A 22,156-nucleotide genomic window follows, 5' to 3' on the forward strand; every position below is an offset into this window, starting at 1 on the left:
CTAGTAGTCTTTTCTAAATCTTATTGCTTCATTTCACAACCAGGTTTAAAACAACCATAGATCTCCTCCTCTCAATGTTCAACTGCCGGAGATATGAGTAATACAGTGCTCTATACCAGGGGTGCGCAAACTTTTTACCATACACCCTCCTGCTGCTCTCCACCACTGCTCGCGCACCCCCTCCCCTTATATCAAGCGTCAAATGACAGATCTGTGTCATGTGACAGCACTTGACCCCGTAGCGTTATTTGATAACTCGTGAGTGAGTTACAGAGGCCTCGTGCGGTCCCCCAGCATTTCATTTAAATGCCTTGGGGAAGAGCGCGGGGCCACTGTAACTCTCTCGCGAGTTGTCAAATGACGCTACGGGGTCACTAGGTGAACAATCTGTGTATTGATATGATGATATCAATACACACGATCCAAATAAAGATCTAAATCATCCAGTTTTTATGGGGATTCCTTCTCCTTTTTTAGCCCTGACTTTGCTCATCTGTTAAGTGCCTTTATGTTGCTTTCCTCCCCAGCCTTTTCCACCAGATTGTTCTCCGTCTTGAGATTTGAAAGTGTTATCCATGAGTTTGATCCGTAAGTACAATTTTCTAGTCTGTTTTATTTTTATCCTTTAGCTTGTTCCTGAAACAACTAATAATCGGTTTTCACCTTAGGCCATTTATTCTATAAAGTGTGCTAACACGGCACGGAATCAGCAGGGCTTTCCGTGCAGTATCGCACTTTATAGAATAAGGGCCATAGTAATAAATTGCTAATATGGAAAATGAAGCTGAAATGTTAAAGCTGGAGGGGAAGCAAGTTTTACCAGTTTAGGTAGTAGTTCTTAAGATCGTAATGTTGAGAAATGCAGGCTGAGAGAGAGCTTGCTTGTGATTCTTCATTCTCCAGCCCGAATTGAATAAATCATGTAGTTAAAGACATTAGTTTGATCGGTTGGATTAACTAAAACTAGAGTGACTTGCATATAGGGATTACAGGAATCTGTGAATTTGCACTAAACTAGATTATTCCAAGAAACCACAAAGCTCTAGAAACCATAATAGTCCTGGAGAATTTTTTTTATTTATTCTTTGTATGTTACAATACCATTTACATATAGATATTTTTTTTTTATCTTGCACCTGAAGAATACACCTATGGAGTTTCAAACTCTGTACAGTATGCATGACTCTAATGTTGGTCCACTAAAAGATATCGCACCCTACACCAATTTTGCGTAATCCAAGTGTGACAGGTTCAGTTTATGCAGCAACACTCCTTTTGGAGGGTACTTGTTTTGGCCATACATTTTTGTTTTTTTGAAACCACACTAAGGTAAACCGCCGACACACAATCAGTCATTCATAGCATATGGCATGGTTACCTAAACCGCACAATACAGCTCAACCCTCTTATAACGCTGTGCTTTGGGTCCAAAGAATCACATCGCGATATAAGCGTTAGAAATAATGTACAGTTGTATGCATTGTACAATAAAGTATTTAAGATACCAATAATTGTGTTGTAAAGTATTCATAAATAAATTGGGAGCCACGCTTACATCACGTTAACGGGGTTGAGCTGTACCATATCAGCACTCATTGAGATGCTCAATGTTAATATTGTGTTTGCTTTCAAAGGAATGTAAGAGAGAAGCCAGTCGTTTAGACGACACATTGTACAGATTTACATATATATCTATCGTAGGTACTGCTTATAATTTAGTTCCTACACTGGGATTAGCTATAGCGGACGTCTTCCTGTTTGTTGGCCTAAAGATGGAAACACTCCTGATATAAAATACAGTAGTATAATGATGATAATGAATTGCAACGTCTTGTACAGTGCCCAGACTAGATCATTCTTGGAGACCTGCTTGTAACGTTAACTAATATACAATATTTGTAAAGGTAAACCTTTTCCCTGCAGTCTGCCTAGTAACACATTGCAATGGCTTGGTGGCTCCACTGGCAGCAAAAAGGTTTGTTCATGGACATTTGTCCGTTCTTCAGCCAATAAGGAATAATTCCAGCAGGCAACACAATCTAAACGTTCTCTTCATGGCTGACTTCTAGTGTCCGTAATACAAACCCTATATTTTTCTGATTTTCTAGGTATTTCAACTACCGAACCACCAGGTTTTTGACGGAGGAGGGTTTTTATAAATTCCATAATTGGTTTGATGATCGAGCCTGGTATCCACTGGGGAGGATCATAGGGGGAACAATCTATCCAGGTAACCTTTAATTTACTATACAGAGAGACCTTGCTCACACCCCTTGATGGTGAGTGCGTGCTGCCTGGGGAGAATAGCAAATATAATCACAGAGGTGTACCTAAAGAATAATATGGTCAGAGGTGAAAAAAAATGTATATAAATAAAAACACTATTAATTAATTCAAATGTAATTAAAAACGGTGTATACCCTCTAATAGCTAGAGTTACTCAGTGTCAATGTACGTTGTATTGATATTCAGTGTATCTAGTAGCCAGGTAGTGCTGTTAGGTGGAGACTTACATCTCCACCTAACAGCACTACCTGGTTACTGGATACACAGAATATCAATACAACGTACATTGACACTGAATAACTCTAGCTATTAGATGTACACCCTATTAGAGGGTATACACCGTTTTTAATTACATTTGAATTAATTAATAAAGTGTTTTATATATATATATATATATATATATATATTTTTTTTTTTCACCTCTGACCGTATTATTCTATAAAGGTCTGCAGTGCGCCTACATCAGGGATCTTCTGTACCTTCTTTAGGTACACCTCTGTGATTATATAACCCTTAATTTAGCCTAGTTTCTAAGATCAAGATGGATTCCTTATAGATTCTAGCCACTATTGCTGCATTAATGTCGTTTTATTTAGCAATGTTCATTAGTTAATCTGCCCAAGAATACAAAAACATTGGCTTTTCTTCTAGCCCTTTCATATCAATCAGTGCTATAAAAGAATTGCAATGAATGAAAGGCATCCCCATTCAGCCTGTTTTACGCTTCAGAAATGCTTTCTCAGGCAATGTCACCTTAATGAGCAGGTAACTCTGGGTTACTTGTTGCCATAAATCAAGATTGCTGTGTTTATTCAGCACAAATTCAAGCCACTGGCTATGCTGATTAACGATGTACTGCAAGTATGTTTATTGAAACAGTGTCAACAATATCGCTGCGCTTTACAGACGTATCTAACTGGAGCACATGGAGTAGTAAACAATTAGGCCGCGCTTATAGTGCTGGCGACGCGACCGGTGACATCGCCACCAGCGAAAGTTATAATTTGATTTTCAGCGACGTCATGAAAGGGGGTGGGCCGCGGTCTCTGATTGGCTTAGACCAGTGATTCCCAACCATGGTTCCGTGGAACCCTGGGGCTCCTTGAAGCATTTTAGACTACATTTTCCCAATGCTGGCCATCTGTAGTTTGTCATAATATCGTGGGGGTTTTTTTGTATTGGCTTTACACTGCTACAAAATGTAGCCGGTGATGTATCCCACTTAAAGCAGCAATACAAATTAAAAAATGTTTATTATTACTATAGGATTGAAGCTTGGAGTCTCTGGAACTTAACTGTGTTAATTTTAGCTCCGGAGACCCCCTGCTTCCAGAAATACCTCTGAAGCGATGCTGGTATCTATGCAGCCAGGGAACTGTGTGACTAACAATAATGGTGGTGTTTAAATGTACCGCGGGCCAATAGAAAGCTGTGACATCATCCGGAACGGCTTCCTGTTGGCCCACGTGACTGGGATATTTCAAGTTCACACGAGATACCAGCACTGTTACAGAGGTAAGCATCTCTGGAAGCAGGGGGTCCCGGAGCTGAAATTAACACCGTTCATTTCCGGAGAACCCATGCTTTAATCCTTAATTTACAAAAATGAAACCGCATTGCTGCTTTTAGCACTGAGAATTAAGACAAGGATTTATACAACACCCCCTCGTTAGTACCTAGTTCTGATGTCTGACAATGACCATTTTATATGTTGTGTCTTCTTTGCACTCCAGGTTTGATGATAACATCGGCAGCGATTTACCATATTCTGCACTTTTTCCACGTCACAATTGACATCCGAAACGTTTGTGTGTTCCTGGCTCCTCTCTTCTCTTCCTTCACAACCATAGTCACTTACCATCTAACAAAAGAGTTGAAAGTAAGACTTTTTCTGGGTGATTTCTGAGTTTGAAGCTTAAAAGTATTAAACCCTCAGCATGGAATTGTTATTTTAATAAAACTTCTTGGTAGGACTGGCATTTCTGGTGTGCGGGAGAGGACCTGTTGTATCACTTTTTGCATCAAGCTCATTTTACCTTTAGCCCTGTCCAAAGTGACTTGGTAAGGAGCACTGTACATGATTACTGAATGCTCCACTTAAGTGGCTGTAATCAAGGGGAAAAACACCCCAATTACGGGTAGTTTAACAAGGGTAAAGTTTCATGTACAGAACACACCCAAGCACAGTCCTGCTGTGACGATAGAAAGCTTAACGACTGAGCATTGAGTGTGCAGTCCTGTACATGGAAGGTATGATCCTACAGTGAGAATTGGAGAGTGCTCCTCATTTGTACGGTATTCCTTAGCCCAGAGGTTTTCAACTCCAGTCCTCAAGAGACTTCTCCTCCCCTCCAACAGGTCAGGTCTTTAGGATATCTCAGCTTCAGCACAGTTGACTCAGTCTTCGAAGCAGGGATATCCTGAAAACCTGACCTGTTGGGTGCTCTTGAGGAGTTGAGAACCCCTGCCAGCAGTATTGCTGCGAGGGAAGCTTGCAACATACAGAGTTGCAGATTCTTCTGGAAGCTATGGGTTAAATACATCTCAAATGTGATCAGTTTATAAAAGCAGATTGTGTTGCATTAAAATGTTTGATCACTATAAGAATGATGACTCTTCATATTTTAAATGTAGTCCAACTTGGCAGCATTTAAGGTTAGTGTGTATGTGTACACACACACACACACACTACCTTAAATGTGACACTGTGTATGTAGACTGCACCTTTTAAGTACAAGGCTCCACACTCATCAGATAATGAGGAGAAACCTTTTATGATAAATGTCACTGGAGACCAGGACAAATAAACCAGGGATCAATGCACCAGGCAGAACTACAGAGTTAATAAATAATGAATTTATTGGATAATGGTATCCACAACTGTCTAAGGCAACGCTTATAGCGACGGTGACGTTGGGCTGCGGTCGCTGGAAAAATCAAATTGAGATGACTTCCAGCGATTGTGACAGCGGCAATGCATTTGTTTTGATGCGCCATCACCGGCACTATAAGCGCAGCCTTACACTTAAAACACACTCTCGCCCAACTGGGGAACACCCTACAGGCCTAAGGGCGGTGAGCTCCGTTAGGAAAATTTCCCCGTTATGCTCTCACGCAGTGTGTAGCAGGAACTGCTATCAGAACCCCTAATCAGGCACAGCAGGAACTCTGGAACCTAATGAGCCCATGACTGGAACTACTAACAGGGGCCATCACCCCCCCCCCCACCTTTTATACTCCATGGTGACATCATGGATACACATACGGAGGGTCAATGGCAGGTGCCTCTAATGTTACTTGGCCCCCTGATTAGTGGGTTAAATGCAAAAGGTTGTTTTAAATGAAAAGTTACGTGAAACCTGCAACATTCCATCCTGAACACAATGTTAACCCCTGGTCCCTGTGCTGGAGCCAGGCTACACTACACATCTGCCCAACATGGGCACAGTATATAGAACTACACATTAGGGGTAATGGCTGGCTTAATCTTTATTCAAAGCAGCCAAATCTACCCCTACCGTCACAGTAAATATTTAAACGTTTTCATAAATCATAATACGCATGACTATTCATAAGAGACTATAAATGTGAACAAATATAAAAACAATGATAAATAGAAGTATTAAATGTTTTAGAAGTAATATGTCCACTGTCATAATTAAGGGTTTTTGTGTCCTTATGGTGGCTAAATGATAAATTGTTCATTGCCCATGCTGACATTTAACTGTGCCTTGCTCCACTCAGGATGCAGGCGCTGGTCTCTTGGCTGCAGCCATGATTGCGGTTGTGCCAGGCTACATCTCCCGTTCAGTGGCTGGCTCCTACGACAATGAAGGTAAGAATTGTCCCCGTTATTTCCCTACGGCATCACAAACCATATATAAGTTGGAACAGAAAATATGTAATTTTTATTCTCTAGAACTGTGATGTTGCCCAGAATATATTCTAATATATTGACAGAACTTGCTATATAAATGTTTATCACTACTATAATATGAAAGAAATAGGGCATTTCAAGTTTTATTTTATTTAGTGTTTGCAAAACAGATCCTTTTTTCAGGTATTCCATTATTTGAAACTGGTTTCTTTTAGGTATTGCTATTTTCTGCATGCTCCTCACTTACTACATGTGGATCAAATCAGTGAAGACTGGATCAATCTACTGGGCTGCCATGTGTGCTCTTGCATACTTCTACATGGTTAGTGTTTTCTACTGGGTACAATAGCATGGCAACTTCTTGGTGCATCTGCTATTTGTTTTCTCCATTATCTACGTCTGTTTTTAATTCAGTTTCGATAAATCATGCATACTTGGCTTAAAATAGTGGATTTATACTTAAGTTAGCACTGTGTAGAAACTTCAAAGGATCCAAACATGGCGGGCGCTCTACACTCTTTTTTTTTTTTTTTTTTTTTTAATGGTGGTTGGTGCCCTAGCAGGAAAGCGAGAATCCCTGCAGAAATTGCTCCCTAGGAAGAAGGGATTTCCCCGAAATGTTGTGCATTGTTAAAAAGACTAAATGTCTAACTTTTGCCACGGAGTTGTGTTCTCTATTGCACACTGTGTGTAAAACTCAGTGGGTGCCACAAAACGATGCCGTATGTTTCATGTAAAATTTGTGCTGTAATTAAAATGAACTTCTAAGTCTTGGTATTTGCAGGCTGCTAATGAATTTTCTTTTCTGTTTAGCCTATGATTACCATATGCAGTTTTAGTATTTAAGAACACCATTATAGATAACCATACAGATGCTAAATTACAAGGATGGCTCCTTCTCGTAACACTTACATTAGTGTCCCAAATACTGTTTAAATGCAGGCTCTATGTGAATACCCATGGGCAAGGACCATCTATTGGTGATGGGGAAACTGCGCTTGCAGCAAACGTGTTAAGCATCATGTTATAATAATAAATGTTACTAGATGTGCAATGTGTCTTGGGAAAATTCCCAAGTAAATCACTTAAAATCCAAATCAAGTTAAAAAAAGAAAATTGTCCCTTGACTTGTTAATGGATAAACTGTGTGACAAAATAATGTGGTGTACATAAATGCAATGGGTGTTTTTTCCTTCAGTTTGTTGCATTGCCCTTTTCAGTGCTTCCTTTAGGAGATAAAAGTGCTTGAAATATTAGGTGTCTGGGAGTTCAGTTTTATTTTTTATAAGAAGACCTGGACATTCTCAGTGGGCAAGATATGCGCATTATAAGCGTTCAACTTGTATAGGCTTCTGTGGGGGGGTGGGGGGAGGCCTTTTTATTTTATGTATGAAGCGTCCTCCTTGGTAACAGAACATGGACAAAAGGAATTTGCAGTGAAGATGTCAAACATAAGCTATTTTTGATGGAGTTTATTGAAGTGAAGCTGACCAGGCTTAGAAACACCGCAATTCATAGTCTATTGCCTTTAAGACACACACTTTCTGATGTGTATTCTACAAATAAATGAATTGCTGCTTTTAGTCCTTGGTTGAATTGGTGACTTTCAATACCTGAACTCACCTGCCACGCCTCATTCTTAAATAAACATGCAAATACAGACAAACGTGTCCATTTTCAACTGCACAGAAAAATGTCGTTGACTAAACACTTGGCCTGTCCCCTTCTCTGTGAAAAAAAAAAAAAAAAAAAAGCAATTTTTAGTAAGGTCAAATATTGGGAGTGTTTATCTGTTAACATTTCCATACATGTTGGCAACTGCACCATAAAGCAGGTCTCCCTTAAATGCTGAGTCTGTTCACATCAAAGCAAACAGTCACGAATGCCACGCCTGTGTGCATGTGACTTGTGTATGTGAAAAGGGCTAAAACATCCAGCTCACTCACCACCACTGGGCACTAAAAATGTGCAATAACTCACCAAAAACCATCGCACAACACCTCAATTGCTGTCACCACCAAGAATAGTTAAAGATCTTGGCCTCGAGTGTCTGATCCCATGTTTTACTAGAAAAAGATGTAATGAACACAACACCAATGTAGCAAAATATCAGAAAATGCAGTTAATCTCTTCAAAAAGTTACTAGGTTCCATTGGAACGCAAAGACCGTAATTATACAATTTTACTTTCAATATGCGAAAAGGGTATAGTGCTTGTTTAGACAACAAATTTAGCAAAAACATAAAAAATATAAATGGTTTAATAAGCAGAAAACCTGTTACCAATGAACATTAGGGCGCGCTTATAATGCTGGCGACGTGTCTGACGTCGCCACCTGCGAAAGTTATAATTGGGTTTTCCGCGACTGTCGCCAGCGACGTCACGAAAGGGGTCGGGCCGCGGCCTCTGGTTTAGAGACAGTCACATGTGGCGACTGTCTCTAAAAAATGAAATGGACCCGGCTTCAAATGTTTTTTGCCGCTCAGTCGCCGTCGCGCTTACTATAAGCGCTTGCGATGGAGTCACTGTATTTTATTTGGAGCGGCGTGCCGTCGCCGTTGCAAGGCACTATAAGCGCAGCTTATGATTCCTTCAAAGAAGTCTTGAATTTGATAACTCGTGTTATGGATATAATACCAACCCCCTATTGATTTCTGCTTTAGATACTCCATGCATTGTTTTTTATGCTCAAATTTGCACCATTGACAGGCCAGCCTAATGTGGGATTGTTTTATCTCTGACTTATCAATCTTTCATGACCTTTTATAGCTGGGAGAGAGCATGATTTTAAACCCAAATAAATCTGAGCGTATAAAATATCATATAACCCATAGAACAATACTACCCTCAGCGTTGAATGTGTATAATTTTGCTAAAGGCATAGCTAATATTTTTGCTAACGCATCTTTTAGATTTGAGGTAGGGAGCAGATATTGGAGATCTGTAACACAGAACACCCCCTCACATTTGATATAGTTGCACATGCCTGATTTTGCCCGCCACAAATCCTATCTTTTTATACTTGGGAATTGCATCCGATTTTTAATTATCATACTTAAATCTGTAAGGAAATGGAAAGTGCCTTTTCTGTCATCTTTTTGTCTGCTAGCCAGAACAGTCTCAGGATTTTTTATGATGCATTTGAAGATAACCTAAAGATCAGGTCAAATCTCTGGTATATCTGTGCACAGTCACTACTGTTACAAGCATAACATTTGTCATTGTTTTATTGGCCCATTTAATGCAAAAAAATAACCTGGGTCACCTCCATAGGAGGCCTAATAGGACTGATTGCAGGCCAAGAGTGGATGGAAGCAGTTTGTTCTCTTCCATAAACACATTTCCCAGCAAAATTGCATGCTTAATTGCATCCTTAATTGCATGCTTAATGTAATTTGCCAATCAATTATGCTAGATTACATTTTTTTTTTGATGCTTTAAAGCCATTTATACGTTCTACAAAGATTTCTTTTTATGCTGTGTTAATTTATCTCTGAGGATAGGTTTGCCTCTTGTCTCAATGTGTATGAAATGTAGTCCTTCTGCCCTTTGAAGGACGGATGGTTCCTTTTTAATTTGTGACATCGGCTCGAACAATTGGTGGATCATGTTTAAGGCGCATGTACACTTACTTTACATATACTTAAAACCCTATGATTTGAGTTTTCATTGTAATAGTGGGTAAAGAAAATTGACAAGAACCCTCCATGGTAAAAGGTACATTAAACACAACATGCAGATAAAAGCCTTTGTTTAACTTTGTGCAACATGATAAACTGTTGGTCTGTAGAACTGAATGTGTGTAATTGAAAAACATCTGAGATATGTTTCTTATAATTATTTTCCAACAAGGTCTCCTCCTGGGGTGGTTATGTCTTTCTGATTAACTTGATCCCTCTGCATGTCCTGGTTCTGATGCTGACTGGACGTTTCTCCCACCGCATCTACGTGGCTTACTGCACAGTTTACTGCTTGGGAACCATCCTGTCCATGCAGATCTCCTTTGTCGGATTCCAGGTAACTACATGGAGCTAGAAGCTAGAACAATGTATAAACAGAGCAACGTTACCCTGTCTGTCCAAAAATGTGCTGTACAAAAAAGATCAGTTCACACATAGGACTGAATGCAATGAAATGCCTAAACTAATTTATCCCTTGCTGCACAGGAAGCTAACCACTTGGTTGTGGTTGCATGGGAACATTTGATTTGAATTTATACTGGCTAAAATAATTTACATATTTGCACACCCATCTTCTAACATCTGTGTAAACACTATTTTCACAGGTTTGTTAACAGATGAGGTTAATTTTGAAAGGAGAAAAACAAGGTATTCTGTTTGGGTAGTAATGTGTCATTTTGTTTCTACAGTTGTTTGTGCCTTTAGCCAATGTAAGATTTGCTTCAGATAATCGTTTTTATTGTAATTTTTAAAATTTCATTAGTAGATAATTTGTTGTTGTAAATGCTGACCCATCTAACATTGCTTCACGATATTAAGTATTAAAGCTGCAGCAAGTGTCTCCATGATGCCATTATAAGGGGAACTGTTTAATATTTTCGTGTTTTACTAGCCATATACATCATGAAGAACCCATGATTTTTGCTGATTGCAATGCCAATTTGCACTTTATTGACTACTTTTATAAGTCTGTTGTACATCAGGGCAGTAATTTCCCATCTGTTCATTGGGGTTTATGCTAGAGAGTATCCCTTTTATTGCAATACGTGTATAGTAAAATGCTGAGTACACCGTCCGCTATACATGGCACTAAAATGTATGCTTTGTATTTGCAACAAAGCTCTTACGGACCCAAATGAGACTTTGTATGTTTTGGAGATTTACATTTATTTGGAGGATTCAAACTCCAGATTGTCGTCTACATTGAAGTCAGAGATTGATACTAAAAATCAGTAAGTCTGTCTTCAAGATGGTGCTGCTCCCATTTGAAGCCGTTTGATATAACGGGAATGTCCCTGCAGTAGTGGTAGCTATTGTATAAATGCTCTTTACTGTTCACCATGGCAGTGGGCACCGTAGGGTTAACTCTATCCTCAGCTGAGTAGGACAGGAAATGGAATTCTTGCAGGTAGGCCATAAAAGGCACCCCCACTACCTGCAGGTTAGTCTTTGGCTTCTCCCATAGCTGAAAAATACAACTGAAAAAAAAATAGATATAATCAGCTGAGGATAGTTAACCCTACAGTGCCCACTGCCATGGTTCCAGGAAAAGAAAATTACGGTAAGTTGGTTAAATTTTCTCTTACGCTTAAATGTTTCCTCTGATCAGTAACCCTGCCTTTGATCTCTCCCCAGCCTGTGCTGTCATCTGAACACATGGCCGCTTTTGGGGTCTTTGGACTGTGTCAGATTCATGCCTTTGTAGATTACTTGCGGAGCAAGCTGAACCCCCAGCAGTTTGAGGTCCTCTTCAGGAGCGTCATCTCCCTGGTTGGCTTTGTTCTTCTCACTGTGGGCGCTGTCCTGATGCTGACTGGTATGATTCTTCCACTGTCAGGAATTTAACATAGATGCTTGTGGTCTGGACTTTGATAACATTAGATCCTCCTTCAGTAGCTAGTTATGCCGCTGCCCAGAGATAACAGAATACCGCAAAACACCAACTTTCTTTGGGACGTCTGCAAATAGTCTTAATTAAATTTGTACAGTACAGAACATCCAGGCACATTTTCCAAAGTAAAACACATTTCTACCCTCTTGCCTTTTTTCTTTCTGCATTATATTTGCTAGTTTTATGAATATAGACGGCTGGTTAATTAAGGGGTTTGCTACGATATTATTTATTTTATCAACTCCTTTTCATTTAGTTAATCCTATTTAATTGCATTCTTATCCTTGTATAATAAAATGCAATCAGCCGCTTTAACAATGTGTAGACTAACAAATAACAATCATAGGTACAGTATGTGGATTTTACATGCAATTCTATTATGTAATAAAAATACAGTTTAGAGGTATGTATTACAGGAAGGTCATTGTCAGTATTGCAGAGCAGCGATTTACCCCTTCCATATGTGCAAATATTGTCGGAGATACTAAACTTTTTGTGACACTTTTCCTATTTTCATTTACTATTTCTTTCCAACTTGGATAGTTTTAGTTGTAAAACGCCTTTCATAATAGTTTTGTTTAAAGAAAATTGGTGAATTCTGTCATTTGTTCTCTTATTGTTGAATGTAACTGATTCTTCTCCACTAGGTAAAATATCTCCCTGGACTGGCCGTTTCTATTCCCTTTTGGATCCCTCCTATGCCAAGAACAATATTCCAATCATCGCTTCTGTATCTGAGCATCAGCCTACGACGTGGTCATCTTACTACTTTGACTTGCAGCTTCTTGTTTTCATGTTCCCAGGTTTGTTTTTACCTTATTGGACTTTGATTTTAAACTTGTAGCTAGTTTATAATGTGTTTTTGTTAATGCGTTTAAAACCATAATTGCATTGCAGGACAACTCTGGCTCCTGTAATGTCATATTACAATTTAAATGTTTGATGCATGGAGAGAACTTCATCTTTTTACTTTTCAATGCAATGTTTTCAAATTGTGAATTAAAGCAGCAGAACTTTTTTTTTTTTTTTGTAATAGGTGGAAGAAGGGTGTCTGGAGCTCAACCCCATTAGTTTCAGCTCGGGACACTGTGCTTCCCGATTTTATAATTGCCTCCATAGGGGGTGCCGGTATCTCCTGGTCACTCGGACCAATAGGAAGCTGCAAGGGATGATGTCGTGGCTTCCTATTGGCCCAAGCGACGCAGGTCATTTTAGCCACCATTGTGATAGCCCCACACAGCCCAGCCATAGCTGGTACCGGCACCCCCTACGGAGGTATCTCAGGAAGCAGGGGTTCTCAGAGCTGAAATTAACATGGCTCAGCTCTGTAAACCCATGCATCAAACCTATAACGCAAAAAAAAAGCAGTATTGCTCATTTAATGTGTATGGGACATAAGGAAGTCTGTAAAAATTCTTGACTTTGACAATTTGTTTGGTTCATTCCCCCCCCCCCCCCCCCCCGAAACATTGTTATTTTGAGGGCTAAATGAAGCATTTAAAGAAGGTGTGAAAATAACAGGGATTGCAGTAGTTATCACACTTTTTTATTTATTTATTTTTTTGTTTCTTTTTATACAGTTGGTTTGTATTACTGCTTCAATAACTTGTCTGATGCCAGAATTTTCATCATCATGTATGGGGTGACCAGCATGTACTTCTCTGCAGTGATGGTAAGAGGTTTTTGTAGTAAGATCGAGGAGTAAAATCAGTTATGCACATAGGGACTGGGTTAGCATATCGAGTATATTACACATACCCTCTTCCTCGTAACCAACCCACTATTTCTTTTGTTTTATTATAACAAATATAGCTTACACAAAACACTAACAATGGCGTATTTGGAAATTGCAATAGGTTATGCATGTAAACAAACCCCCTGTTCTTACTCCCCGAAGTACGGTAACGTGGCATTTCCTAAAATAAGGTGTTTCAAGGTGTTGCACTTCAGGCAAGGTAAAATGTTGATTTTAATGAGGTTTGTTATAAACATCCTATATGAACATACAATCTCCATTTTTGAATCAAAAATACTGAACGTTGTTGCATTAGTATAAAAGGTGACTCTTTTCTGTACAATGGTATAAGGTGTGTTTTTAAACAGGTGCGTCTGATGCTGGTACTGGCTCCTGTCATGTGCATACTCTCTGGCATCGGAGTATCTCAGGTATTATCCACTTACATTAAGAACCTCGACATAAGCCGACCTGACAAAAAAACAAAAAAGCAGCAGGATTCGACTTACCCAATCAAAAATGAGGTGAGTTACTACTTGTCTGAAGGTGCAAGTGAGAAATGCTGCGAAAGTCCATTCCTTCAACAATTTAAAAAAAAAAAAAAAGTAATTTCCTAGATATTATGCATTGCTTTTTTGTTTTAAATGTAATTTAAAGTACTAGAGAGACCTTTAATAAATTGAAAACTATGATATCCTATTGGGACATTATACCTTTATGTTCAATAGAAAAATACAAGATCTCTCTCCAACATTATTGCGAAAAGAATTGGTATTAAAAGTGAAATGGATAATGTGCTAGAAAGGGTTTTAAGATGCACTTTTTTTGAAGAAGCGAGAGCACTTTGAAACAACTTTCTCTAAATTGCTTTGATTTAAGATCTTTTCAAAAACTGTAAACTGAATCTTGGTGACCTTGAAAATTATAATAACAAATATTACAGAATATATATAGTCTGTACTCGTTGCAGCCACATTTCCATAGTCATATGGTTCTAAAAAAAGGTTTTAGAAAATTACTGGGGTTTGTTTTTTTTTTTTTTAGTGTCCCTGCAAAATGCTTTTAAATCTGTCCATTAAAAATGTAGTTGCGCATGTGATAAACAAGTGACCCTATATTTACACCTTTCCTTTTTTTAAGTGGGCTATGCTTTTTAACAAATGTGAGTTCTATTAATGTTATACGTGGAAGCAGAGAGAACACCATTTTGTAAAATGCAGGCTAGGTCTCAATTAAACGTTTATCTGGACTTTTTCTTGCAAGGACATAACTGTTTAATATCCTAAATATTAACAAAATCAAGCTGAATTATGCCAGGTAATGCTGCCATGCTCTGCATAGCATCACTGCTGTATCATTTGTCGTGATGCTGTTTTTAAGGCTTTGCCCGTCATCAGATCCATTTGGTAACAGGAGGGGGTGTTTGAAAACAATGTGATTTTAATTAAGTTAATTTCAACTGAATTTCTTTAGTAGTGATGTATCCACCAGCCACAGTCACTGTGTACGCGCTTTGGAGCGCCTAGCGGCGCGTGCACCAGTTTCAGCTGTGGTCTAGGGGGCAGGGGGAGCAAAGGCAAGATCTAGGCTATGGCCCCTGGGGGGGGGGCGCGTAGCCATGACATCACGCGGCTGGTTCGCCTTCATTGACTGAACGGCCGCCGTGCCAAGACAAAAATGGCAGGTAGTGACTGGGGCTGGCCCCTTAGGGGCCGTATTGTGTTTGCACCATGCACGCCGTAGGGCGAGCAGTGGGGACGAGGCCTTAGAGTTGCTAGGTAATTTAGCTGCACTATCTTCCGGTCTTCTACGGAGAGTTGAAGGTAATGATTACATTTGTCTGATATCTGGGCGCTTGTAAATGACATCACCACAGTATTGACATGGCAGCTCCATGTTCTACTATTTTAAACATTAAGTTCTCTATGCTAAAAAGTCTGACAAATAGTGCAGGCATTTTCTCTTGCCTATACTGCTACAGTATGCAGGATCCTCTGTTTATTGGTCTTCTGTGTGAAACATGTGAACTCCATTTCAGCCTGGATCACTTGCCTTCTGGGTGATTTTGAGTGAATGCCGTCTCTGGTAACACTTGAAAATTAGATATTCCATTGTGTGTTTCTTGGTTACGAGTTTTGTTAGTCTTTCTATTTATACATGATGATAAAGACTTGCAATCTATAAAAGATCCCCCTGCTTCTGCTAATGTTGTTCATTTTGGCCTTGGACAGGTTGCCAGCGGCATGATTCTGGTCATGGCGTTTTTCCTGGTCACTTACACCTTCCATTCAACATGGGTCACCAGCGAGGCCTATTCCTCCCCCTCCATTGTGCTGTCTGCCCGAGGAGGTGATGGTAGCAGGATCATCTTTGACGATTTCAGAGAGGCTTATTACTGGCTCAGACACAATACCCCAGAGGTAAGGCACGGTTCATCTGCTGAATTAAAAGCTGCTCTTGAAACTTTCCTTGGTCTCTTGAATCAGCAGCTTCAAATATAGCCAGTGTTCTTTTTGTGTGTAGCAACCAATACTTTTCTGATTCATAAATCAAACTTTTTATTCAACAGTAAATGTTGGGCTACTTGTATGCCTTTGGTGCAAGGATGTCTAATTAACGGGTGGCCTGCCAGCCTCCCATGGTCATATTATTCTAGCTTCTGACACTGCTCAGCAGTGAAAGTAGCAAGACAGAATAATTTGTAAAAAGATTTCCCTGCCCTATTTTAGCAGGAGGGAAAGTAATTGGGAGCAGTGTTCCCCGCATTCCTGTTTTTTTGAGCTTACTCAAAAGTGAGTGCAGTGCATGATGGAAGAAAAATTAACTTGGTAGTGCGGTTTTATTAATTTGTATGCCCACCCAGCTTTGTCCTTCACTGTTTGATAGTGGGACAGCCGTGCTGAGTTGAGGTGCTTTTCCCTCTAATTGTGACTACTAGTTCAACCAGATTTCTCAGGTGACTTTATTCTGCTTTGTCTGAGGCCGTTATTTATTAAATGCAAATAATGTACACAGAGGTACTAAAGAGTATTCCTTTTTGGGCGCACCACAGATAAGTGGTAATGTTTAAATAAATTAAAATGGTCTTTAACAAATGTTAAAAAGAATGAGCATCAAAATAACTATATACACAAACTAATATATTAAAAGCTAAGGATCACTGGGTGTAACAAATCTGTCTAGCACACTATAGTAACACTAACTGAGCAATTGTTTGCTCACCCCAGAAGGGTTAAAGTTGCTTTTATGACTATAAGCATGAGCTATGAGACAATTCCTGGGCAATAGCATATGTGACTGTAATAACTATCAGTCGGCTATAAACTTGCCTTAAATAGTAATTTGTCTGCCTTCACAGCACTAAGCTACAAACCACATATCTGTGCATATAGAGACAGTGTCTATGTTTATTTACAGTGCTCTTTAAAACACCCTGTTTGATAGACCACTATATGCACTAACATGTGCCACCTATTTAAAGTGTCATCCTCATAGGTATTTGCCGAGCAATCACAGAGTTTAAGGAACTATATATCAACTATTTGTTCCTTCACCATTAACTTACTGCTCCAATAGTATACGTAGATATACATAGTCACTCGCATCTATTATTTAAGGTGCTTATTTCTCTGATCTAGAGACTGGGATATTTGTTCCAAACCCAGCTCTAGGCAGATTTGTTACACCCAGTGATCCTTAGCTTTTAATATTAGTTAGTTTTGTGTATATAGTTATTTGCATGCTCATTCTTTTTAACATTTGTTAATTAAATACCATTTTAATTTATTCAAACATTGCCACTTATCTGTGGTGCGCCCACAAAGGAATCTTTTCTCTTTAGTACCTCTGTGTACATTATTTGCATTCAGCATTTTCAAGGCAGCACACAGATGCACACAGTTAGAGCGAGGTTCCACGCTTTTCTATAGTTATTTATTAAAGCAAAAATCCAAGCACATATCTCTTTTTGTTTAAAATTTATTTTATTATTATTTTAACGTAGGCTTGAAGCACAGGATCTCTGGAACTGAATCTCATTCATTTCAGCTGCATGGACCCCTTGGTTCCCGAAATAGACATCCGTAGGTGGTGCCGGTAGCTGCTCGGTTACCAGGATTCATGTAGTAGCAGTTTCACAGCTCCTGTGCAATGTGGGCATATAGAAAGCGGTGACATCATCAGGTTTGGCTTCCTATTGGCCCACGGGATGCAAGAGCTTTAAACTTTGCTCAGATACCTGCATCCCCTTTGGAGGTAAATATCTCGGGAAGTAGGGGTCCCCGGAACTGAAATGAATGGGGTTCAGCTCCAGAGACCCAGGCTTCAAACCTAATGTAGAAAAAAATAAGAAAATAAATAACTGCTTGGGTTGCTACTTTTTTAAAGGGCGATATCAATAACCCCCTGAGTCTTTTAATCTTCCTTTCAACAGTGGTGATATTCTCCTCAACTAAACTGTCTGTGAATGAGTTGGGTAGTATTCTTCATTATTCCATTTTCTGTAGAATGAGAGCATTTCAAGTGCTTTCATTCCTTATATTGTGCCTCTGCTAAACTGAATGAGTTTCTTTCTTAGGATGCAAAAGTTATGTCCTGGTGGGATTATGGCTATCAGATAACAGCAATGGCCAATCGAACAATCCTTGTGGATAATAACACGTGGAATAATACGCATATTTCCAGAGTAGGCCAGGTAAGAACCCAAGTAGTAATTCTGTGTAAACCTTAAATCCGCAATCCTCCACAAAACGACAAAGTCGTCATATCTGATAATATAATATTGTTGTAACTTTTTGATGTTTTTTTGAAAATTATAATTTTAGTTTTCATTGCATATTTCACTGGTCTCGGCTGTTAACATGACAACCTCTGTCTTAAGGAGTGTGAATGGCAGCAGCCTTTTTAACCTCCCAAGGAAGCACATTTTTCATCAACATTTGCCAGAATTTTTATAAGCGTGGGATTGCGCTTTTAAATAGGGTACCACACTTTTCTTCCCTGAAATGAAGTGAGATTTGCCAAATGTAATTGAGCTATCAGACTCGTGCTCCATTAACGACATTGAGCTTTAATTAAAGCTCACGATTTAATTAAAATCGTGCTCCATTAACGACATTGAGCTTTCTCTGACTCGGGAGCAAAATGCCATGGTGGCTTTTTTATTTTCATCTAGACTGACTTCTGTATTGCACTGAAAATGGAGTCTATTTTTAATGATTCCTATATGGTAGAATTTAAAAAATGCTTTCTGACAACGTCAGTTCTTACCAATATTCCTTTTGTCTAAGGCAAATCTCCAGGTAGCCTTTTGCACGATAGACCATTAGTATCCTATTTGCGTTCCGACAGCAAGCTCTCTTGGCATATTGTGTGGTGGTCTGGCTGAGCAGGGCAGGTTGATTTTGTTTGCCGCACAATATTGCTTTGGGAAAATCTTTGTGAACCTCGATTAGTCCTAAAAGGCGCTAAAATGCTGTACTTTGAACCACCTTTTCTAAAAAGTATGCTAGTCTATGAAGTACATTGGTGAACACTTGATTAAACGTACTGGTGGCCTGACAGATTTGTGTAGGTAAGTGGGTCGAACATATATACGAGGGCAAGAACATTAGCCAAGAAAGGAATTGTAACCTCGCATGGCATCTATCTTCTTGTTGTCCATAACTTGGGTGTTATTTAAAAAGCAGAGTTTTATAAAACATTGACATTTTTGCTCTTTTTCCCAAGGCCATGGCATCCACTGAAGAGAAAGCCTATGAGATTATGAGGGAGCTGGACGTGAGCTATGTTCTTGTTATATTTGGAGGCCTAACAGGATATTCATCTGATGGTAAGAAATATTTGCGTTAAAAGCTGTTCTGCAGGTGGCTTTGGGAACACATGACTAAGGAAAATGACTCCCCATATGCTCCTTGAACAATCCTTGGCGTTCATGAAAACAAATATTGTTTACAATTTTATAGCTCCCATTTTTAAAGGGGCAATCCATCCTGGGACCAATGTGAATTCATTTGATATGTTTAATGCAGAGAAGGTGTCTCTATTTTTATACAATCTAATATTACGGTGTCTGACTTGACAAATAGTCCAATTTAAAGAAGTATACTACAATATGAGTGTTATGCATTTTTTCTATTTCGTCTTTAGATATCAACAAGTTTTTGTGGATGGTGAGAATCGGCGGCAGCACAGACACCGGCAAACACATCAAAGAGCATGACTACTACACCCCCACTGGAGAGTTTCGTGTGGATAGAGAAGGGTCACCAGTTTTACTCAACTGCCTTATGTACAAGATGTGCTACTACCGCTTTGGACAGGTCTACACAGAAGCCAGTAAGTGCTTGTAGCCAATTTTGGCATGTAGGCAAAGGTGAGAGCCAGGTGGCTGAAGAAACCAAAGCGTTTTTTTTTTTGTTTGTTTTTTCTTTTGTGGCATTTTTTTTTTTTTTGTGTTTTTTTTTTTGATGATGAAATATTGCACTTATTTTTTAGTACTGCTTTACAAGAAAGAGCTGAAGATGCTCATACGCTAGGAAGTTGACATGTAGACTACAAAAGTCCTTTAAATAATAATTGTTCATGGAAACTTCCATTGGCACTTTTTTATTTTATTTATTTTTTCATTTTGTTTCGGGTGAAAAGTACTATTAAAATATTGCTTTAAACAAATGTATAGTTTAGCACAAGTATGCCTGGTCTGTGGAGTCTTGGCGTTTTTATATATGCTGAAGCAGTCGGTCTCTGCTGAAAACGTCCGGCATGGCTGGTTCTACACAAACAGAATAAGTCACTTAGGCTGAGGATTTATTATTTATATATCGCTTTCTCTCTTTAGATATATCTAGCTATCTATATCTCCTTTGAGAACTCAAATATTGGGATGAGGACATATGTCCTGGAGGAACACCGTCCATATTCAAACAAAATATCACTTTTTTTTAAATAGCAAATATAACTTTGCTTTTCTTCTTTTACACGTTAGAGCGCCCTCCAGGTTATGATCGAGTGAGGAACGCAGAAATTGGAAACAAAGACTTTGAACTTGATGTTCTGGAGGAGGCATACACCACAGAGCACTGGTTGGTTAGAATATACAAAGTAAGTGGTTTTATTACAGTAAAGATCATATTCTTACGTGATATGCCAGATTTTCACAGGCTCAAACAAGGTTTTTGTAGAAAGTAAAACCTTTACAAATTGGCACTTTAAACAGCAGTTAATGTGTAAAAACAAATATGCTTTATTATAGTGCAGCTTTTTACTGCATACGGTACTTCAAACCTAAAACATTCTGCCAATAGTTGATGCTGAACATCACTTCCCACTGCCTAATGCTTTAAACATTATGTAGAGAAACCCCTGCTGAATAGAGGAGAGAAGGGGGATGGTCACCACACAAACATCATGGTGATTGTCTTGAAAAGGGTTTGTGTGTTCTAATGTACTTGAAGGAACAGGACTAGAGTGTTTTCCCTACATGCTTTCCGTTGCCACCAAACTGCTGTGATTAATAATGGTCTGCCCCTGATGTATCTGACAGGGGGCATGATCACTACATTGTGTTTGCAATAAATTTCCAGATTATGTTGAATACATTCTTGAAACAGATTGTGTGGGACATTTTTCAGCTTTCACTAAAGGAACAGTACCGTTCCATTTCTAATTGCACTGAGTAGCTCTCCGCTCTAATGTTTTTGTTTTTTGTGTTTCCTCCCCCCCACAGGTAAAAGATCTTGATAATCGCGGATTGTCAAGAACATAATGTTGCCTTCAGCTTTAACACAAACAGCACTGAAAGCCTTCACCTGTGAACCAGAAGATTTTTTTTATACTGTTTCTATTGACAGGAAGAAATTGAATTTAATTGCCTGTGAAGTCATGTTGGTTGCAGTCCACATTGGGTGGAATGCTTTTTATGAATATGAACATGTTACCAAAATGATTTTGTTTTTTGGGGGCTTTACAGTGGCCAATTAAAGATGGGAATACAAACACTGTTTGTTATTAATTATTGAAACTTTTGCACCTCATTTAGCAACACAAAGCTGTGTAATACCATCTTCACAATGTTAACATTTAGTACGTAGATTTTCATTACAAGTGTGTTTGCTTTCCCTTTGTTGGAACCCTACTGTAATTTTTATTTTATTTTTTTGTGAAAACACCAGTAACTGGAATTTTCTTTAAAATGTTGTACACTTAATCCTGGTCACTACAATTTTGGACTTACTACTACATTCTTTTATTATTATTATTTTTTTTTAAGGCAATGAGCCCTTAAATCAGGTTACAAAAGCAGTGTTTTGTGTCTAATCTTACCATATGGCTGTTACAATGGTACAAAAGGTGTTGCATAGCTTAATACTTTCACATACTGTAACTGCAGCTTTGCGTTGTTTATAGAAAAGGTGGCATTGACTCCATAAATTTGTGTTCTTGTTTGCAGCTGGTTCTGTAAGGTGTAAGCCCAAAAAGGCCCTTTATGGAGTCTTCCAATATGATCGTAACTATAGCACTGTGCTTTTGTAATCCATTTCAATGGATATATTAAGGTCAGAAAATGAATGTATTGTAAACTACATTTTCACCTTGGATAGGGAAGGGGTTACCATAGTTTCTGTATGAAAAATAAGAGGCCAACATATTGTAAACCCAAGTGCTCATGTTAACGCCTTTGCAAATGA

General features: G+C 38.9%; 1 protein-coding gene across 1 annotated transcript in view; it reads left to right on the top strand.

The window, feature by feature from the left end:
* The window catches only part of STT3A (STT3 oligosaccharyltransferase complex catalytic subunit A), a 36,278-nt gene extending 14,814 nt beyond the window's left edge, over window positions 1-21,464 (top strand). Inside the window, exons 3-18 of the mRNA XM_075604341.1 lie at window positions 528-588; window positions 2,109-2,230; window positions 4,020-4,165; window positions 6,031-6,121; window positions 6,379-6,485; window positions 10,016-10,180; window positions 11,479-11,659; window positions 12,382-12,537; window positions 13,315-13,406; window positions 13,838-13,993; window positions 15,701-15,889; window positions 18,046-18,162; window positions 19,197-19,299; window positions 19,617-19,805; window positions 20,455-20,570; window positions 21,196-21,464. Of these exons, the coding sequence (XP_075460456.1) occupies window positions 528-588; window positions 2,109-2,230; window positions 4,020-4,165; window positions 6,031-6,121; window positions 6,379-6,485; window positions 10,016-10,180; window positions 11,479-11,659; window positions 12,382-12,537; window positions 13,315-13,406; window positions 13,838-13,993; window positions 15,701-15,889; window positions 18,046-18,162; window positions 19,197-19,299; window positions 19,617-19,805; window positions 20,455-20,570; window positions 21,196-21,234 (2,030 nt within the window). The 3' untranslated portion in view covers window positions 21,235-21,464. The remainder of the gene's footprint in view (window positions 1-527; window positions 589-2,108; window positions 2,231-4,019; window positions 4,166-6,030; window positions 6,122-6,378; window positions 6,486-10,015; window positions 10,181-11,478; window positions 11,660-12,381; window positions 12,538-13,314; window positions 13,407-13,837; window positions 13,994-15,700; window positions 15,890-18,045; window positions 18,163-19,196; window positions 19,300-19,616; window positions 19,806-20,454; window positions 20,571-21,195) is intronic.
* The last annotated feature ends 692 nt before the right edge of the window (window positions 21,465-22,156 follow it).

This window comes from Ascaphus truei, chromosome 6 (assembly GCF_040206685.1).
Source record: "Ascaphus truei isolate aAscTru1 chromosome 6, aAscTru1.hap1, whole genome shotgun sequence".
Lineage (NCBI taxonomy): Eukaryota > Metazoa > Chordata > Amphibia > Anura > Ascaphidae > Ascaphus > Ascaphus truei.